General features: G+C 41.8%; 1 protein-coding gene across 2 annotated transcripts in view; it reads left to right on the top strand.

The window, feature by feature from the left end:
* LOC135558756 (TGF-beta receptor type-1-like) overlaps positions 1-19,387 on the top strand; it is a 106,840-nt gene that overhangs the window by 53,116 nt on the left and 34,337 nt on the right. The window contains exons 3-6 of one of the 2 annotated variants that reach the window (XM_064992845.1): positions 11,887-12,123; positions 15,063-15,293; positions 15,733-15,900; positions 16,051-16,207. In XM_064992845.1, coding sequence (XP_064848917.1) covers positions 11,887-12,123; positions 15,063-15,293; positions 15,733-15,900; positions 16,051-16,207 — 793 coding nt within the window. The remainder of the gene's footprint in view (positions 1-11,886; positions 12,124-15,062; positions 15,294-15,732; positions 15,901-16,050; positions 16,208-19,387) is intronic. The other variant, XM_064992846.1, reaches the window with a different exon arrangement.

Here is a 19,387-nt window from a genome sequence, read left to right as displayed (position 1 = left end):
CCAGGAATATATTATTTGCATATGATAGTAGTTGTGGATAGAAAACACTCTGAAGTTTCTAAAACTGGTTCAATCATGTCTGTGACTATAACAGAACTTATGTAGCAGGCAAAACCCAGAGGAAAAACTGTTCAGAATTTTTTTTTTCTCTGACCATTCCCTCAGTTGTCTTTGCCAAGGGAAATTTGATAGGAGCCCATTTTACAGTTCCTACGACTTCCACAGGATGTCACCAGTCTTTGGAATTGGGTTGGAGTTAATCATTGGTGAAACGAAGAAGAGGCACAACCTGGAACAACGTTACACTGTTGAGAGTTACGCAAGAGGGAAAAAGGGGCATGTTTTGTTTACTTGCTCTATCGAATACAGATTCCCCGTCTACAATTTGATCGATTATTAACGTTAAAAAATACCTAAAGTGGTATTACAAAAGTAGTTTGAAATATTTTGGCAAAGTTTATAGGCACCTTTTGAAATGTTTCGTAGTGACGTGTTTTGGAAAGCTGTTTTTTTCTGGATCAAACCTGCTTTATAAGTGGACATTTTGGGTATACATGGACGGAATTAATCGGGGGAAAAAAGGACATTGTGATGTTTATGGGACATATTGGAGTGCCAACAAAGAAGCTCGTCAAAGGTAATGCATGTTTTTATATTTTATTTCAGTGTTTTGTGTAGCACATGCTAACACTAGTTCTTTTGTTTACAACTGTTTCAGGGGGGTGCATGCTATCAGATAATAGCTTCTCATGCTTTCGCCGAAAAGCATTTTTAAAATCTGACATGTTGGCTGGATTCACAACGAGTGTAGCTTTAATTGAGTACCTGCATGTGTGATTTAATGAAAGTTTGAGTTTTATCGCGTTTTATTTGAATTTGGCGCTATGCATTCCCCGAGGCTATTGGCCACTTGAGACGCTAGCGTCTCACTATCACCAAGAGGTTAACCAAGTTTAATTCTTCCCAAAGGGTTGACACGGCTGTATTCTGACCAAAAATAAGTATATACAGTTGAAGTCGGAAATTTACATACACCTTAGCCATATACATTTAAACTCAGTTTTTCACAATTCCTGACATTTAATCCTAGTAAAAATGCCCTGTTTTAGGTCAGTTAGGATCACCACTTTATTTTAAGAATGTGAAATGTCAGAATAATAGTAGAGTGATTTTTTTTTTCAGCTTTAATTTCTTTCATCACATTCCCAGTCAAATCAAAATCAAATTTATTTATATAGCCCTTCGTACATCAGCTGATATCTCAAAGTGCTGTACAGAAACCCAGCCTAAAACCCCAAACAGCAAGCAATGCAGGTGTAGAAGCACGGTGGCTAGGAAAAACTCCCTAGAAAGGCCAAACCCTAGGAAGAAACATAGAGAGGAACCAGGCTATGTGGGGTGGCCAGTCCTCTTCTGGCTGTGCCGGTTGGAGATTATAACAGAACATGGCCAAGATGTTCAAATGTTCATAAATGACCAACATGGTCAAATAATAATAAGGCAGAACAGTTGAAACTGGAGCAGCAGCACGGCCAGGTGGACTGGGGACAGCAAGGAGTCATCATGTCAGGTAGTCCTGGGGCATGGTCCTAGGGCTCAGGTCCTCAAAGAGAGAGAATTAGAGAGAGCACATGTGGGGTGGCCAGTCCTCTTCTGGCTGTGCCGGGTGGAGATTATAACAGAACATGGCCAAGATGTTCAAATGTTCATAAATGACCAGCATGGTCGAATAATTATAAGGCAGAACAGTTGAAACTGGAGCAGCAGCACGGCCAGGTGGACTGGGGACAGCAAGGACCCCAGTGGGTCAGAAGTTTACATACACTCAATTAGTATTTGGTAGCATTGCCTATAAATTGTTTAACTTGTGTCAAACATTTTGGGTAGCCTTCCACAAGCTTCCCACAATAAGTTGGGTGAATTTTGGCTCATTCCTCTGACAGAGCTGGTGTAACTGAGTCAGGTTTGTAGGTGTCCTTTTTCAGTTCTGCCCACACATTTTCTATAGGATTGAGGTCAGGGCTTTGTGATGGCCACTCCAATATCTTGACTTTGTTGTCCTTAAGCTATTTTGGCACAACTTTGGAAGTATGCTTGGGGTCATTGTCCATTTGGAAGACCCATTTGCGACCAAGCTTTAACTTCCTGACTGATGTCTGGAGATGTTGCTTCAATATATCCACGTAATTTTCCTACCTCATGATGCCATCTATTTTGTGAAGTGCACCAGTCCCTCCTGCTGCAAAGCACCCCCACAACATGATGCTGCCACCTCTGTGATTAACGGTTGGGATGGTGTTCTTTGGCTTGCAAGCCTCCCCCTTTTCATCCAAACATAACGATTGTCATTATGGCCAAACAGTTCTATTTTTGGTTCATCAGACCAGAAGACATTTCTCCAAAAAGTACGATCTTTGTCCCCATGTGCTGTTGCAAACTGTAGTCTGGCTTTTTATGGCGGTTTTGGAGAAGTGGCCTCTTCCTTGCTGAGCGGCCTGTCAGGTTATGTCGATATAGTACTTGTTTTACTGTGGATATAGATACTTTTGTACCTGTTTCCTCCAGCATCTTCACAAGGTCCTTTGCTGTTGTTCTGGGATTGATTTGCAGTTTTCGCACCAAAGTACGTTCATCTCTAGGAGACAGAACGCCTCTTCTTCCTGAGCGGCATGACGGCTGCGTGGTCCCATGGTGTTTAAACTTGCGTACTATTGTTTGTAAAGATGAACGTGGTACCTTCAGGCGTTTGGAAATTTTTCCCAGGGATGAACCAGTCTTGTGGAGGTCTCCAATTTTTTATTGAGCTCTTGGCTGATTTCTTTTGATTTTCCCATGATGTCAAGCAAATAGGCACTGGGTTTGAAGGTAGCCTATCAGAAGCTTCTAAAGTCATGACATAATTTTCTGGAATTTTCCAAACTGTTTAAAACTTCTTTGGGCTACAATCCCGTTAACTGGATTGATATGACAACAGCCAGTGAAAGTGCAGGGCGCCAAATTCAAAACAGAAATCTCATAATAAAAATTCCTTAAACATACATGTATCTTATACCGTTTTTTTTGGTTTTGAGATTTACCCCTTTTTCTCCCCAATTTCGTGGTATCCAATTGTTTAGTAGTAACTATCTTGTCTCATCGCTACAACTCCCGTACGGGCTCGGGAGAGACAAAGGTTGAAAGTCATGCATCTTCCGATACACAACCCAACCAAGCCGCACTGCTTCTTAACACAGCGCCATCCAACCCGGAAGCCAGCCGCACCAATGTGTCGTAGGAAACACCATGCACCTGGCAACCTTGGTTAGCGCGCACTGTGCCCGGCCCGCCACAGGAGTTGCTGGTGCGCGATGAGACAAGGATTTCCCTACCAGCCAAACCCTCCCTAACCCAGACGACGCTATGCCAATTGTGCATCACCCCACAGACCTCCCGATCGCGGCCGTTTATCTTATACCGTTTTTAAGGTAATCTTGTTGTTAATACCGCCACAGTGTCCGATTTCAAATAGGTTTTACAGCTAAAGCACCACGAACGATTGTTAGGTCACCACCAAGCTAAAGAAAAACACATCCATTTTTCAGCCAAAGAGAGGAGTCACAAATATTCCCTTAACTTTGATGATCTTCATCAGAATGCACTCCAGGAATCGCAGTTCCACAATAAATGTTTGCTTTGTTCGATAATGTCCATTATTTATGACTAAGTAGCTACTTTTGTTAAGGCGTTAGGTACACATCCAAACGTTCGACAAAAACTTCAAAAAGTTATGTTACAGGTCGTAGAAACATTTCAAACTAAGTACAGAATCAATCTTTAGGATGTTTTTATCATAAATCTTCAAAGTTCCAAACTGAGAATTCCTTTGTGTGTAGAGGCGCCATGGAATGCAGGTCGCTATCATGTAAAATGCGTGTGACCAGGAAATGGCTATCTGCCAGTAACTTTTTTATTTTTTTATATTTTTTTAACCTTTATTTAACTAGGCAAGTCCGTTTAAGAACAAATTCTTATTTTCAATGACGGCCTAGGAACAGTGGATTAACTGCCTGTTCAGGGGCAGAACGACAGATTTGTACCTTGTCAGCTCGAGGATTCGACCTTACAACCTTTCGGTTACTAGCCCAATGCTCTAACCACACTAGGCTTTGTCTTTGTCTTACACACCTGGTTTCAATTCCCCAATTACTTGTTCATTATTTAACCCTCTGTTACCCCATGTTTGTTTGTTTGAGTGATTGTTTGATTGTTTCGATTACGAGTCCAACGCTCTAACCTGACCTGACTCATTCCTGACTCATTCCCCTCTCATTCAGCCCCACAACACAGTAGAAGCCTCATTCAAGTTTCCAAAGACGGTTGACATCTAGTGGAAGTCCTAGGAAGTGCAACTTCATCCATATCCCACTGTGAATTCAATAGGGCCTGGGTTGAAAATCAAGACCAACCTCAGATTTCTCACTTCCTGTTTGGATTTCTTCCTCGGTTTTTGCCTGCCATATGAGTTCTGTTATACTCACATACATCATTCAAACAGTTTTAGAAACTTCAGAGGGTTTTCTATCCAATACTACTAATAATATGCATATATTAGCAACTGGGACTGAGGAACAGGCCGTTTACTCTGGGCACCTTTCATCCAAGCTACTCAATACTGCCCCTGCAGCCATAAGAAGTTAAAGGCACAGTCAACTTAGTGTATGTAAACTTCTGACACACTGGAATTGTGATACAGTGAGATATAAGTGAAATAATCTGTCTGTAAACAATTGTTTGAAAAATTACTTGTCATGTACAAAGTAGATGTCCTAACCGACTTGCCAAAACTATTGTTTGTTAACAAGAAATTTGTGGAGTGATTGAAATACGAGTTTTAATGACTCCAACCTAAGTGTATGTAAACCCCCAAATTCAACTGTATATCCCACTTTAGACACTCCTCCTTCTCTCCAATCCTTACAGCTTATGGTTCCACAGGAAGAGGGCAACAGGGTAATAAACCCTTATTACTCCATTCAGGGGATCTAACGTGACCTCAACCCCTCCTTCGCCTAATACACAGATGTCCATCCGCTCCCCTATAGCAATCCTGTGATCTCCCCCCATCCACCCAACACATTCCAAATCCACTCTGTCTTTCTACAGAAAATCAGTAACTTCTGACATAAAACCTAGTCTATTTCACTCCTTATATTCTATGCTTCTGATCTATAATTGATTTAATATCTCAATGTTCAAAGTTTATCCCGAATCCAACAATGCTAAGTAATTGAAAAGTTGCTAAAATGCTAAAGTTGAACTCTCATTCTTTGGGTTGCTTTACATTCACATTATCTGTAACCTTACCAAATGTGACATGTCACACGTACAGAATAATATGAAATTCTCTGGGGCCATTTTGTGGTTTCACATTTTATAATGAATAATCCGAGTCTCTGTTACGTAGAATTACCTGAATTGATTTGGTATTGTGCGCCGCACTCTGAACAGTGATGCAGAGAACTGATGGTGACACAATTATTTGTAAAGCATGTTCGAAGATCCTCCACTCACTATTCTACAGTAGAGTATCGGTATGTCACCTGCGATCTGCATTCGTACTATCATCTCGTTCACATGGAATCACTGGTATCAGGTGCCCTGTTTAGAATGGTGTTTTCCAGCTAATTGCATTTTGGCAAATGTTTGAAAATGACATTTTATTGACTGCTTCATTACAGAAGTTGCATGTTCTGTTAAGATGAGTTACCATAATCTAAATGTTATTTATGTCATTCTGAGCACAGTTGGTAATGAGTTAAACACCTACTAATGCATATGAGTAAAAAAAATTGCCGGTCACGTTGTCAGGGCCCACAACAGAAACCCTGCTGGACACTGAGGCAAATTCGATTTCCATTGAACATGCTTTTTAGTCTGAACCCTTCTCCTACAATACAATTTCAATTTATCTGCGTGCCAGTTAGGATTCTCATGTGCACATTTTGGTGGAACAGTTTCATTTAATTAATAGTAGTCTTCATATCTCAAAATCAATCTGATGTGGTTCATCCAAATTCTATCACAAAAATGTATTTCACTTTTTTTAACCAGGTAGGCAAGTTGAGAACAAGTTCTCATTTACAATTGCGACTTGGCCAAGATAAAGCAAAGCAGTTCGACACATACAACAACAGAGTTACACATGGAGTAAAACAAACATACAGTCAATAATACAGTAGAAAAATAAGTCTATATTTAATGTGAGCAAATGAGGTGAGATAAGGGAGGTAAAGGCAAAAAAAGGCCATGGTGGCGAGGTAAATACAATATAGCAAGTAAAACACTAGAATGGTAGATTTGCAGTGGAAGAATGTGTAAAGTAGAAATAATGGGGTGCAAAGGATCTAAATAAATAAATAAATAAATAAATACAGTAGTGGAAGAGAGTTGTTTGGCCTAAATTATAGATGGGCTATGTACAGGTGCAGTAATCTGTGAGCTGCTCTGACAGCTGGTGCTTAAAGCTAGTTATGGAGATGAGTGTTTCCAGTTTCAAAGATTTTTGTAGTTCGTTCCAATCATTGGCAGCAGAGAATTGGAAGGAGAGGCGGCCAAAGGAGGAATTGGCTTTGGGGGTGACCAGAGAGATATACAGTGGGGGAAAAAAGTATTTAGTCAGCCACCAATTGTGCAAGTTCTCCCACTTAAAAAGATGAGAGAGGCCTGTAAATTTTCATCATAGGTACACTTCAACTATGACAGACAAAATGAGAAAAAAAAATCCAGAAAATCTAGTGCCCACTAGTGCAGTGGGCAGCTGGGAGGAGGTGCTCTTATTCTCCATGGATTTTACAGTGTCCCAGAACGTGTTTGAGTTTGTGTTGCTTTTCTAACTGCCTGTGTATATTGGTTTCTAACTTTCCTGAAAAGTTGCATATCACGGGAGCTGTTCGATGCTAATGCAGAATGCCACAGGATGTTTTTTTGTTGGTTAAGGGCAGTCAGGTCTGGAGAGAACCTAGGGCTATATCTGTTCCTGGTTCTAAATTTCTTGAATGGGGCATGCGTATTTAAGATGGTGAGGAAGGCATTTAAAAATTAAAAATAACCAGGCATCCTCTACTGACGGGATGAGGTCAATATCCTTCCAGGATACCCGGGCCAGGTCAATTAGAAAGGCCTGCTCGCTGAAGTGTTTCAGGGAGCGTTTGACAGTGATGAGTGGAGGTCGTTTGACCTCTGACCCATTACGAATGCAGGCAATGAGGCAGTGATCGCTGAGATCTTGGTTGAAAACAGCAGAGGGGTATTTAGAGGGCAAGTTGGTTATGATGATATCTATGAGGGTGCCCGTGTTTACGGCTTTGGGGTGGTACCTGGTAGGTTCATTGATAATTTGTGTGAGATTGAGGACATCAAGCTTAGATTGTATGATGCGCCAAATTCAAATAAATTACAATAAAAATCAAACGTTCATGAAATCACACATGTAAGATACCAAATTAAAGCTACACTTGTTGTGAATCCAGCCAACATGTCTGATTTCAAAAAGGCTTTTCAGCGAAAGAAAACGACGCTATTATCTGAGGATAGCACCTCCGTCAACAAAGAGAGAAAAGCATATTTCAACACTGCAGGCGCGACACAAAACGCAGAAATAAAAATATAATTCATGCCTTACCTTTGATGAGCTTCTTTTGTTGGCACTACAATATGTCCCATAAACATCACAAATGGTCCTTTTGTTCGATTAATTCCGTCGATATATATCCAAAATGTCCATTTATTTGGTGCGTTTGATCCAGAAAAACACTGGTTCCAACTTGCGCAACAGGACTACAAAATATCTCAAAAGTTACCTGTAAACTTTGCCAAAACATTTCAAACTACTTTTGTAATACAACTTTAGGTATTTTTAAACGTTAATAATCGATAAAATTGAAGATGGGATGATCTGTGGTCAATACAGGAGGAAAACAAACTGTAGCTAGCTTCCTGTCATGTGCCTCTATCTAACAGTACACTTGAAGTGACCCTCGTTCTGAACAGGGCTACTTCTTCATTACACAAAGGAAAAACCTCAACCAATTTCTAAAGACTGTTGACATCCAGTGGAAGCGGTAGGGACTGCAAGAAGGTCCCTTAGAAATCTGGATTCCAATGAAAACTCATTGAAAAAAGAGTGACATCAAAAAAAATCTGAATGGTTTGTCCTCTGGTTTTCGCCTGCTAAATAAGTTCTGTTATACTCACAGACATGATTCAAACAGTTTTAGAAACGTCAGTGTGTTTTCTATCCAAATCTATCAGTGTGTTTTCTATCCAAATACTAATAATATGCATATCTTCTGGGGATGAGTTGCAGGCAGTTGAATTTGGGCATTTCATCCAGATGTGAAAATACTGCCCCCTGTCACCAAGTAGTTTTAAGCATGTCCCAGTTTAGACAATGGTGAGAGACTCGTTTTTAGAGGTGGATTTTTAAAAGTAGAAGTTCAAATTGTTTGGGTACAGACCTGGACAGTAGGACAGAACTCTGCAGTAGATTGCAACACCGCCCCCTTTGTCCATTCTATCTTGTCTGAAAATGTTGTAGTTAGGGATTGAGATTTCAGAGTTTTTGGTGGTCTTCCTAAGCCAGGATTCAGACACGGCTAGGACATCCGGGTTGGCAGTGTGTTAAAGCAGTGAATAAAACAAACTTAGGGAGGAGGCTTCTAATGTTAACATTCATGAAACCAAGGCTATTACAGTTACAGAAGTCATCAAAAGAGAGCGCCTGGGGAATAAGAGTGGAGCTTAGGCACTGCAGGGCCCCGGATTCACCTCTACATCACCAGAGGAACAGAGGAGTAGGATAAGGGTACGGCTCAAAGCTATGAGAATTGGTCGTCTAGGACGTCCGGAACAGAGAGTAAAAGGAGAAGGTTTCTGGGGGCGCTAAAATTGCTTCAAGGTATAATGTACAGACAAAGGTATGGTAGGATGTGAATACAGTGGAGGTAAACCTAGGCATTGAGTGATTATGAGAGAGATATTGTCTCTAGAAACATCATTGATACCAGGTGATGTCATCGCATGTGTGGGTGGTGGAACTGAAAGGTTGGATAAGGTATAATGAGCAGGGCTAGAGGCTCTACAGTGAAATAAGCCAATAAACACTAACCAGAACAGCAATGGACAAGGCATATTGACATTAAGGAGAGGCATGCTTAGCCGAGTGATCATAAGGGTCCAGTGAGTAGTGAGGTTGGTTGGGGTCACGGCGATTCAGACAGCTAGCCGGGCCATGGGTAGCAAGCTGTCAGAAGATGGAGGTCTGTTCTTAGCCACCTTGTGCGTTTCCGTCGGCAGATTAGTGGGGTTCCGTGTGGTAGAAGGGACCAAGCCAATTGGCAAAATAGTTATAGTGGCCCAAGAAAATTGTCCGATAGACCTATTCAGATAGCATCCGATAAGACCGCTAACGATTAGCGGGCTGCAGATGGGTGTTCAGGTAACGTCAAGACGGAGGGGACAGTTGATGAAAATTATACAAATCTAAAAGTAACTTCCATTGACAATATGTAACAATAGCATATATAAAGCCACTCGAATAAAAACATTGCAGCCTGTAGAAAAGATCCTATAAATCACATTGGCTACGCATGACCTGTTTTAACTATTAACTTTGTCTGGCTTGAAGCTGGTGCTAGCAAACTTGCAACATTTAACAAAATATTCTGGGCACTCAATTTCCTGGGCCACTGAGCTCCGGAAAGACACAACTGTGGGTTAGTTGCGTAAGGGATAAGAAGTAATCAGGTAGGCCTATTTTATGACGTTTCCACCGAATCAGAGCATGACATTTTTTACCCCTTTCACTCTGAGTGGTTTTTGAAAGGGAGAGAGCAGGAAAGATTTTTCAAATGGGCTACGTTGAACTATTTTCATTCTATTTTCATTCTCAATGGATGTAAAAACAGACTTTGCTTTGCCTCAAACAGTAGGTAAACAAATTACTTTGAGAAGCTACACAGTGATGTTGAGTTAAGACAATCAGAAATAGTATCAGACCTCCAAATGGGCATTTATAAGTCTACATTTTCACGCAAGCCAGGTAGCCTAGCCTACTCCTATGCGTAATCAGGTGTGTGTGCTTACTCAAGATTGACAGAAGCGCTCCAAACAAGACAATTAATAAATTGACAACTTCTAAATAGAATAAAAATAAACCAAAACTTCTCTCACAAGTGTAGCCTAGGTTGTACGCTCTGCAAACAACGTGTCCACTCCTACAATGGCAACAGTAAGACTGTAGTATAAATAATATATTGAATGCATCAACAGAAATTAGCGTAATCAAACAAACATTTTAGATTAGAATTGATGGTAATTTGAAGTAAATGTGATACTGGTGTGCCATCCCCGTGTGCCATACATGTTTTAAATATATATTTGCCACTGACTAAAAGAAATCTCGACCAAACAATCAACCAGTCGACTAAAAAAATCTGTCTGTTTTAAGCTGGAGATGTTTTTATGCATGGAATACATCTCAATCCACGGCATCCGCCGATATCACCCTTCTGCATCTGCGGTGAAAGGTTGCAGAGCTAGAGGGGTGTTAGTCCGATTGAGACATCACAAAAATTAGTCTACTCATGAAAACTACTGTTACATCCGAATGGTTTGTTCTAAAAACTATTATGACCTCTCTGGAAAGATGACTCTCACAAACACGTACTTGTCGGTTGGTTTGCTCACACAATTTGTTTGATGGTTCTCAGTACTAGTTAAAAAAATTAATAGAAGTATATATGGAGAAAGTTTAGTACCTAAAATAAGGGGTTAAATTCATGTCCGTGTTTCCCCATCTTTCTTATTTCTCTCAGATAGACAGATACTTCAGAACAAACTTCCCTTTTGACTATCTTGTTGTTCCATGTAGTGAATCTGTTATTCAATGCATTTCTATGGGCTAATGGCAGTAATGCCAAATGTTTCATCAAATTAGCCACCAGCTTAGACTCTAAAGGGTTAATCTTTGATAAGGAAACTGGTCCTATATGTCACTGAATATTGTTTATGTCTGAGGCAATGTCCCTGCCTGGACACACTGTCAGGTTTAGCTCTTGTGGTCAGAAAGAAGTACCTCAGTGCTGTCATTCTTGGTCATGGGTCTGAAACTGCCTCCATGCTGTGCTTTTCAGTATGATAGTCAGCAGATGTCCTCTGTCTCACCATACAGTAGTGTCATTCAGCTGTGTCACAGCAATAGCGGAGCCATTAGTAAGCCTTCCTCTCTATGTGTGCAGCTGTGAATATTGGAAAGATTTGACAGGCAGTGGCCAGGCAGTTGAACGGTTTAAAAGCTCCAGAAGCAAGTTTTGATTCTTCGTAATGAAGTCCCACGACGGCCCTTATTCTGAGAAAAGAAAGCGCCTGACTTAAAGTACCATTTTAATATTTGATCACTCTCACGTCTCAGCGCTGTGTGCAGATTACACTTTTCTGATTCTCAGCAAGTCAATATGAGAAAGTCTAGCCAGTATTGGGAAATGCTTTTGTTGTTTCAACAAGGCTGTTGCAGTGTTGTCAAAGGAATCCTATCAGTTCTTACTTTGTTATCACTCCCAGAAAAGCTGTGTGTATTATGTACGGAAGTTATTTTGATGGAAACTGTCTCTTACGGACAGACTAAACAGCCTGCGATTGTCTCTTACGGACTGACTGATTTCCTGCGATTGGTGATAGCCGGTTGCCTGATGACTCAAACATAATTTTTCCCCTGCTCTATGTTTGCTACATACTTCAGACTGAGACGGCCTGTCGTTGAAGTCGTTTGTGGGGACATCAAAATGAGGGGGTGTTGTACAAAAAAGTAATCAGCGATTGGATCATCCCCCGCCCCCCACCCCTTCTTAGTCCCCACAGCCCGTACGCCCCCCCTGAGCCCAGTAGCCCTGGCGGCTGTCATCGCAGGGCCGGTGTGTGTGCTGTGCTTTGTGCTGCTGCTGGTGTTCTACGTGTGCCACAGCCGCTCTGTCGTCCACCGCCGTGTGCCCAACGAGGAAGACCCTACCATGGACCACCCCTTCCTAGCTGACGGCCACACCCTCAAAGACCTCATCTACGACATGACCACCTCAGGCTCCGGATCAGGTGGGTTTTGTAGTTTGATGTACTGTACATTTATCACACTCTTTGGGAGATACATTTTCAACAGATGGCTGAGCTTAGAGGTGTAGCATGGTCTATTACAGTACCCATAATGCTCTGTACAATATGTCCAGTTTTATCTTCATCAAGATGTTCCTGAAGCTAACATAATAGCGTCCCATCTCTTTACCAATACAGGTTTCACACCTTGGAGTGCTATAATCTCCCTTAGGATTGATTAAAGTATTCCATCTAAAGGTGGGGGGATACTTTGAGGATTTGTGTCATAGTTATATCAGCCCAATGGACAAGTCTGTCTGTAGGCACCGACAAATGTCATTAACTGACCGCTTATGTAAGTTGTTCTGAAAAGGCTTAGAAGTTGTTTCCATAGAGCTGCAATCCTGACCTTGTGAGCTCTTAGTTTCTCATATACTCAGTGGGTTGTATTGAAGAAGTTGTTCAATACTCTTCAATTGTTAAATTCGAAAAGAGTGGTTTGCGAGATGAGAGCCAATATGCTGCTGGAAATGTTCTTCGCTATGACTGTTTCAGTGAATGATAAGGAGACGTGTGTTCATTAATACATCAGCTTAGCAGCCGGCTACGCTGTGACATACTGCTACCAGACGAGGACCATCATTCAATCAGAGAAATATAATCTAATTCATGTTTCCAATCACATAGTTTTGACCTATCATCATAGCCTCATCATACACTCTTACAGCCAACCCTTTTGATGTGTCAACATCTCATATGTGGCCATCATCCTCTGAGGGCTTTTACATGAACTGTCCATAGAACTTGAGATTAAAAGTTATTTAGTAACTCTTGTTAGGGCAAGTTTGCCTCAAAAATGAACCCTCTGTTGAAGCGAGGTCGGGACAGTATTTGTTTTTCTCTGCCCTCGAACTGGCACGAACTTGCTGGCTATTCTCTCCGCTCATTGAGTTTTAATGGCCAGGTTTAAGAGAATGGAAAGAATGCAGACCAGCCAGGCAGCCGGAATGTGGGCAGAAGCACGCTGTTGATTGTTTTATGTACACATACACCAAATGAAACCAGACAGACAGAGGACCTCCAAATTAGAGAATGAGAGAACATTGAAGACCGTAACTCTTCAGACAGTGTTAATTTGTTCAATTCTCAGATACTTTTTGTTCTACGTCTTTGAAACAGAATAGCTGCAGGTCTGACTGTTGATGTTTTCTTACTGTACAGTCATGGCCAAAAGTTTTGAGAATGACCCAAATATTAATTTCCACAAAGTCCGCTGCTTCAGTGTCTTTAGATATTTTTGTCAGATGTTACTATGGAATACTGAAGTATAATTACAAGCATTTCTTAAATGTCAAAGGCTTTTGTTGACAATTACATGAAGTTGATGCAAAGAGTCAATATTTGCAGTGTTGGCCCTTCTTTTTCAAGACCTCTGCAATCCGCCCTGGTATGCTGTCAATTAACTTCTGGGCCACATCCTGACTGATGGCAGCCCATTCTTGCATAATCAATGCTTGGAGTTTGTGGGTTTGTGGTTTTTTTTGTTTGTCCATCCGCTTCTTGAGGATTGACCACAAGTTCTCAATGGGATTAAGGTCTGGGGAGTTTCCTGGCCATGGACCTAAAATATTGATGCTTTGTTCCCCGAACCGCTTAGTTATCACTTTGCCTTATGGCAAGGTGCTCCATCATGCTGGAAAAGGCATTGTTCATCACCGAACTGTTCCTGGATGGTTGGGAGAAGTTGCTCTCGGAGGATGTGTTGGTACCATTCTTTATTCATGGCTGTGTTCAAAATTGTGAGTGAACCCACTCCCTTGGCTGAAAAGCAGCCCCACACATTAATGGTCTCAGGATGCTTTACTGTTGGCATGACACAGGACTGATGGTAGCGCTCACCTTGTCTTCTCCAGACAAGCTTTTTCCTGATGACCCAAGCAATCGGAAAGGGGATTCATCAGAGAAAATGACTCAGTCCCCAGTCCTCAGCAGTCCGATCCCTGTTTCTTTTGCAGAATATCAGTCTGTCCCTGATGTTTTTCCTGGAGAGAAGTGGCTTCTTTGCTGCTCTTCTTGACACCAGGCCATCCTCAGTATTTGCCTCACTGTGTGTGCAGATGCACTCACACCTGCCTGGTGTCATTCCTGAGCAAGCTCTGTACTGGTGGTGCCCCGATCCCACAGCTGAATCAACTTTAGGAGACGGTCCTGGCGCTTGCCAGACTTTCTTGGGTGCCCTGAAGCCTTCTTCACAACAGTTGAACCGCTCTCCTTGAAGTTCTTGATGATCCGATAAATGGTTAATTTAGGTGCAATCTTACTGGCAGCAATCTCCTTGCCTGTGAAACCCTTTTTGTGCAAAGCAATGATGACGGCACGTGTTTCCTTTGCAGATAACCATGATTGACAAAGGAAGAACAATGATTCCAAGCACCACCCTCCTTTTGAAGCTTCCAGTCTGTTATTCAAACTCAATCAGCATGACAGAGTGATCTTCAGCCTTGTCCTCGTCAACACTCACACCTGTGTTAACGAGAGAAACACTGGCATGATTTCAGCTGGTCCTTTTGTGGCAGGGCTGAAATACAGTGGAAATGTTTTTTGGGGATTCGGTTAATTTGCATGGCAAAGAGGGACTTTGCAATTCATCTTATCACTCTTCATAACATTTTGGAGTATATGCAAATTGACATCATACAAACTGAGGCTGCAGACTTTGTAAAAATTAATATTTGCCATTCTCAAAACTTTTGGCCACGACTGTACATCTGTCTCCCTCAATGTTCGTCAAATCTGGCCTTGAGCACACATTGGATTTATCAACAAAGACACATTTTGGATCTAATGGCTTGCTTTTTACTCAATGTCTGCTTGAACTGCTTTCAAAAATATCCTAAAACCCTTGCCTCGTAACTGTGCTCTCTCTCCATCCCCTTCTGCAGGCCTGCCCCTGCTGGTGCAGAGGACCATAGCAAGGACCATTATCCTGCAGGAGAGCATTGGGAAGGGGAGGTTCGGGGAGGTGTGGCGGGGCCGCTGGCGAGGAGAGGAGGTGGCCGTTAAGATATTCTCATCTCGGGAGGAGCGCTCGTGGTTCCGCGAGGCTGAGATCTACCAGACAGTCATGCTGCGCCATGAGAACATCCTGGGCTTCATCGCTGCTGACAACAAAGGTCAGAGGGCACATTGGGCCAGCGTTGTGTTCATTAGGGAGAAAACATTTAGAAACAGGAAGGTACTTTCTGAACTTGTCCAATAAGTGGCCAGGTTTTTATTTTCTGTTTATAAAATATGTTTCTACAGTGTGCCTTACTGAACATGACCCAGTACTGGTTCTATTTTCTATGACTTCTATAATGCTCTTAAATTTGTGTCAGTGTACTTAGAAGCCACACATGCCTAAATCAGCTGACAAGCAGTGAGAACTGTGTGTTTGGCTGGGACCCAGACAGTATTGTCAGGATGCTAGCAGGCAGCCTTTCAATGATGAGATAATCTGTTGTAAGTGCAATCATTATGTAAAGTGTTTCCCTGTGGAATAGGATACGGTAGCTCACTCTCTTTCACACTCTCCTCCCTCTACCCCTCTCGCTGTCCTTGCTCTCCTCAAAGATAACGGCACGTGGACCCAGCTGTGGCTGGTATCAGATTACCATGAGCATGGCTCCCTGTTTGACTACTTGAACAGGTACACGGTGACAGTGGAGGGCATGATCAAGCTGTCCTTGTCCACCTCCAGTGGCCTGGCTCACCTGCACATGGAGATTGTCGGCACGCAAGGTGAGGAGGACCAATCAAATGTGGCACATGTATCCACATAACATATATATATAGAGTTATGAAATGTGGTGGTTTTACTCTGCACTCAGCTTTTCCTTTCTCTGTATAGATATTTTCCTTTTCCACTTCTCTCCCACCCTCTCCCCCCAGGTAAACCAGCCATCGCCCACCGCGACCTGAAGTCTAAGAACATCCTGGTGAAGAAGAATGGTACCTGCTGCATCGCTGACCTGGGATTGGCTGTCCGCCACGACTCCGCCACCGACACCATCGACATCGCCCCCAATCACAGAGTGGGAACCAAGAGGTGACTGGCTGCACAGTAGGGCTGACTCCATTTAGAGGATTGGTAGTTAGGCTGTTGGTCGACCGGAATTTCTTTAGTGGAGCAGTTGCAATTTTACATTTTTGGTGCGCAAGACACCTGTCTGATACGCGCCTGTCTCAGTGGACTAATCCATTGCGGAGCCCCCTGGGATGGCACGGTCCATCACTCTAAGGCCTCATGTCCACCAGATGCATCAAACTCATGGCGCTCCGGCGGAAGTTATTCATTGTCAATGGAGCAGCACACAACACACACTAGGCTGCGGTCCTGCGTACCGCATGCGTTCAATATTTTCAACATGTGCCTTGCTTTATTGTACGGAAAATATGTCTAGGCATCCGGCAAAACAAAATGTATATGCATCTGGTGGACATCGGGCATAAGACATGTTATGTAAAAATAATTGTACAACACAAATAAATAGATTATTTTATAACAAATGTGCTTTCTCCTGCGTTGGATAGTGGTCGCTGTCCGCGGTTCTGAAACATCTTCAGTGCACTTTTTGAATTGTTTTCCTATGTTCATATGTGCATAATATTAAAGTTAACCAGTATATTGGTCTTGAGAACAATGCAGCAGAGGCAGCAGCGGAGTGAGATAACAGCCCTTGTCTTAATTGTCTTCAGAAAATGTAGGAAAGAGGAAACGCCAACTTAATTGGGTCTATAATCAATAGCCTAGCTGTTAAATGTTCCTGGCTTTATACATCATCCACATACAGTGTATTCGGAAAGTATTCAGGCCTCTTGACTTTTTCCACATTTTGTTATGTTACAGCTTTATTCTTAAATTAATTAAATACATGTTTTTCCTCCTCAATCTACACACAATACCCCATAATGACAAAGTGAAAACAGGTTTTTAGAAATGTAAATTTGTATAAGAAAACAACAGAGACACCTTACTTCCATAAGTATTCAGATCCTTTACTATGATACTTGAAATTGAGCTCAGGTGTATCCTGTTTCCATTAATCATCCTTGATGTTTCTACAACTTGATTGGAGTCAACCTGTGGTAAATTCAATTGATTGGAGAAGATTTGGAAAGGTACACACCTGTCTATATAAGGTCCCACAGTTGACAGTGCATGTCAGAGCGAAAACCAAGCAATGAGGTCGAAGGAATTGTCCATAGAGATCCGAGACAGGATTGTGTTGCGGCACAGATCTGGGGAAGGGTACCAAAACATTTCTGCACATTAACTTCTTGCGTCGAGCAATCCCGGATCCGGGATCCTATTTATAGCCTCAAGCTCATTAGCATAACGCAACGTTAACTATTCATGAAAATCGCAAATTAAATGAAATAAATATATTTGCTCAAGCTTAGACTTTTGTTAACAACAGTCAACACAACGCCAAACCTTTTTCTAAATTAGCTCCATAATATCGACAGAAACATGGCAAAAGTTGTTTAGAATCAATCCTCAAGGTGTTTTTCACAATTCTATTCGATGAAAAATCATTCATGGCAGTCGGTTTCTCATCAAAGACAAATGGAAAAATACTGCAGCTGGAGATTACTCAATAAATGCGACTGAGGACACCAAGCGACCAACTGGTAGATGTAGTCTCTTATGGTCAATCTTCCAATGATATTACGACAAATACGTCACAATGCTGCAGACACCTTGGGGAAAACGTGGAAAATATAAGCTGACTCCTAGCTCCTCCACAGCCATATAAGGAGTCATTGGAATGAGGCGATTTCAAAAAATGTGGCATTTCCTGGTTGGATTTTTATCTGGGTTTCGCCTGTAGCATCAGTTCTGTGGCACTCACAGACAATATCTTTGCAGTTTTGGAAACGTCAGAGTGTTTTCCTTCCAAAGCTGTCAATTATATGCATAGTTGAGCATCTTTTTGTGACAAAATATCTTGTTTAAAACGGGAACGTTTTTCATCCAAAAATGAAAAGAGCGCCCCCTATATCGAAGAAGTTAAAAAGCAGCGAGGCTTGGTGGGTGATGTTTTGGAGGATGCATGACTTGACCTTCGCCTCTCCCAAGCCCGTTGGATAAGATGCAGCGATGAGACTCGATGGTAACTACCAATTGGATATCATGAAAAGGGGGGTAAAATTATAATAATATAAACGCAACATGTAAAGTGTTGGTCCCATGTTTCATGAGCTGAAAAAAAACGTACATTTTCCATATGCAGAAAAAGCTTATTTCTCTCAAATTGTGTGCACAAATTTGTTTAAATCCCTGTTAGTGAGCATTTCTCCTTTGCAAAGATAATCCAGCCACCTGATAGGTGTGGCATAGCAAGAGGCTGATTAAACAGCATGATCATTACACAGGTGCACCTTGAGCTGGGGGCAATAAAAGGCCACTCTAAAATGTGCAGTTTTGTCACACAACGCAATGCCATAGATGTCTCATGTTTTGAGGAATCGTGCAATTGGCATGCTGAAAGCAGGAATGTCCAACAGAGCTGTTGCCAGAGAATTGAATGTTAATTTCTCTACCAAAAACTGCTTCCAATGTCCTTTTACAGAATTTAGCAGGATGTTCAAGCATGCTCACAACTGCAGACCACGTGTAACCACAACAGCTCAGGACCTCCACATCCTGTTTCTTCAACTGCAGGATCGTTTGTGTGGGGGTGGGGGGTGCTGAGGAGTATTTCTATCTGTAATAAAGCCCTGGGAGAAAAACACATTCTGAATGCAGGGCCTACCTCCAGTGGGTGGGCCTGGCTGCCAAGTGGATGAGCCTATGCCCTCCAAGGCCCACCCATGGCTAAAACCTTGCCCATAGATTGGGGCCTAATTTATTTATTTAAATTGACTGATTTCCTTATGAACTAACTCAGTAAAATCTTTGAAATCGTTACGTTTTATATTTTTGTTCAGCATAGTTGATTTTATTCAAACACATACGGTGTGTGTATATGGAAAAATACACATTTTAAAATTTGAAAGAAAGAACAGACAACTCTTGGTCGACCAAGATTTTTTGTTGTTGTCAGGGACAGCCCTACTGCACAGGGAAACCATTGTCTGGGGGGATACATCCACACACACACACGTGCCTTCATTCATGTATTATTCTTATGCTAAAATGTTTATTCTAAATGTTTATTCTTATGCTAATGTTTTATTCTTTTCCATTGAGCCATTTACTTCTGTATTCTTATAATTTATTTTG

The sequence above is a fragment of the Oncorhynchus masou genome, chromosome 17 (genome assembly GCF_036934945.1).
Source record: "Oncorhynchus masou masou isolate Uvic2021 chromosome 17, UVic_Omas_1.1, whole genome shotgun sequence".
Taxonomy (NCBI): Eukaryota; Metazoa; Chordata; class Actinopteri; order Salmoniformes; family Salmonidae; genus Oncorhynchus; species Oncorhynchus masou.
This window is presented reverse-complemented; position numbering and strand designations above follow the sequence as displayed.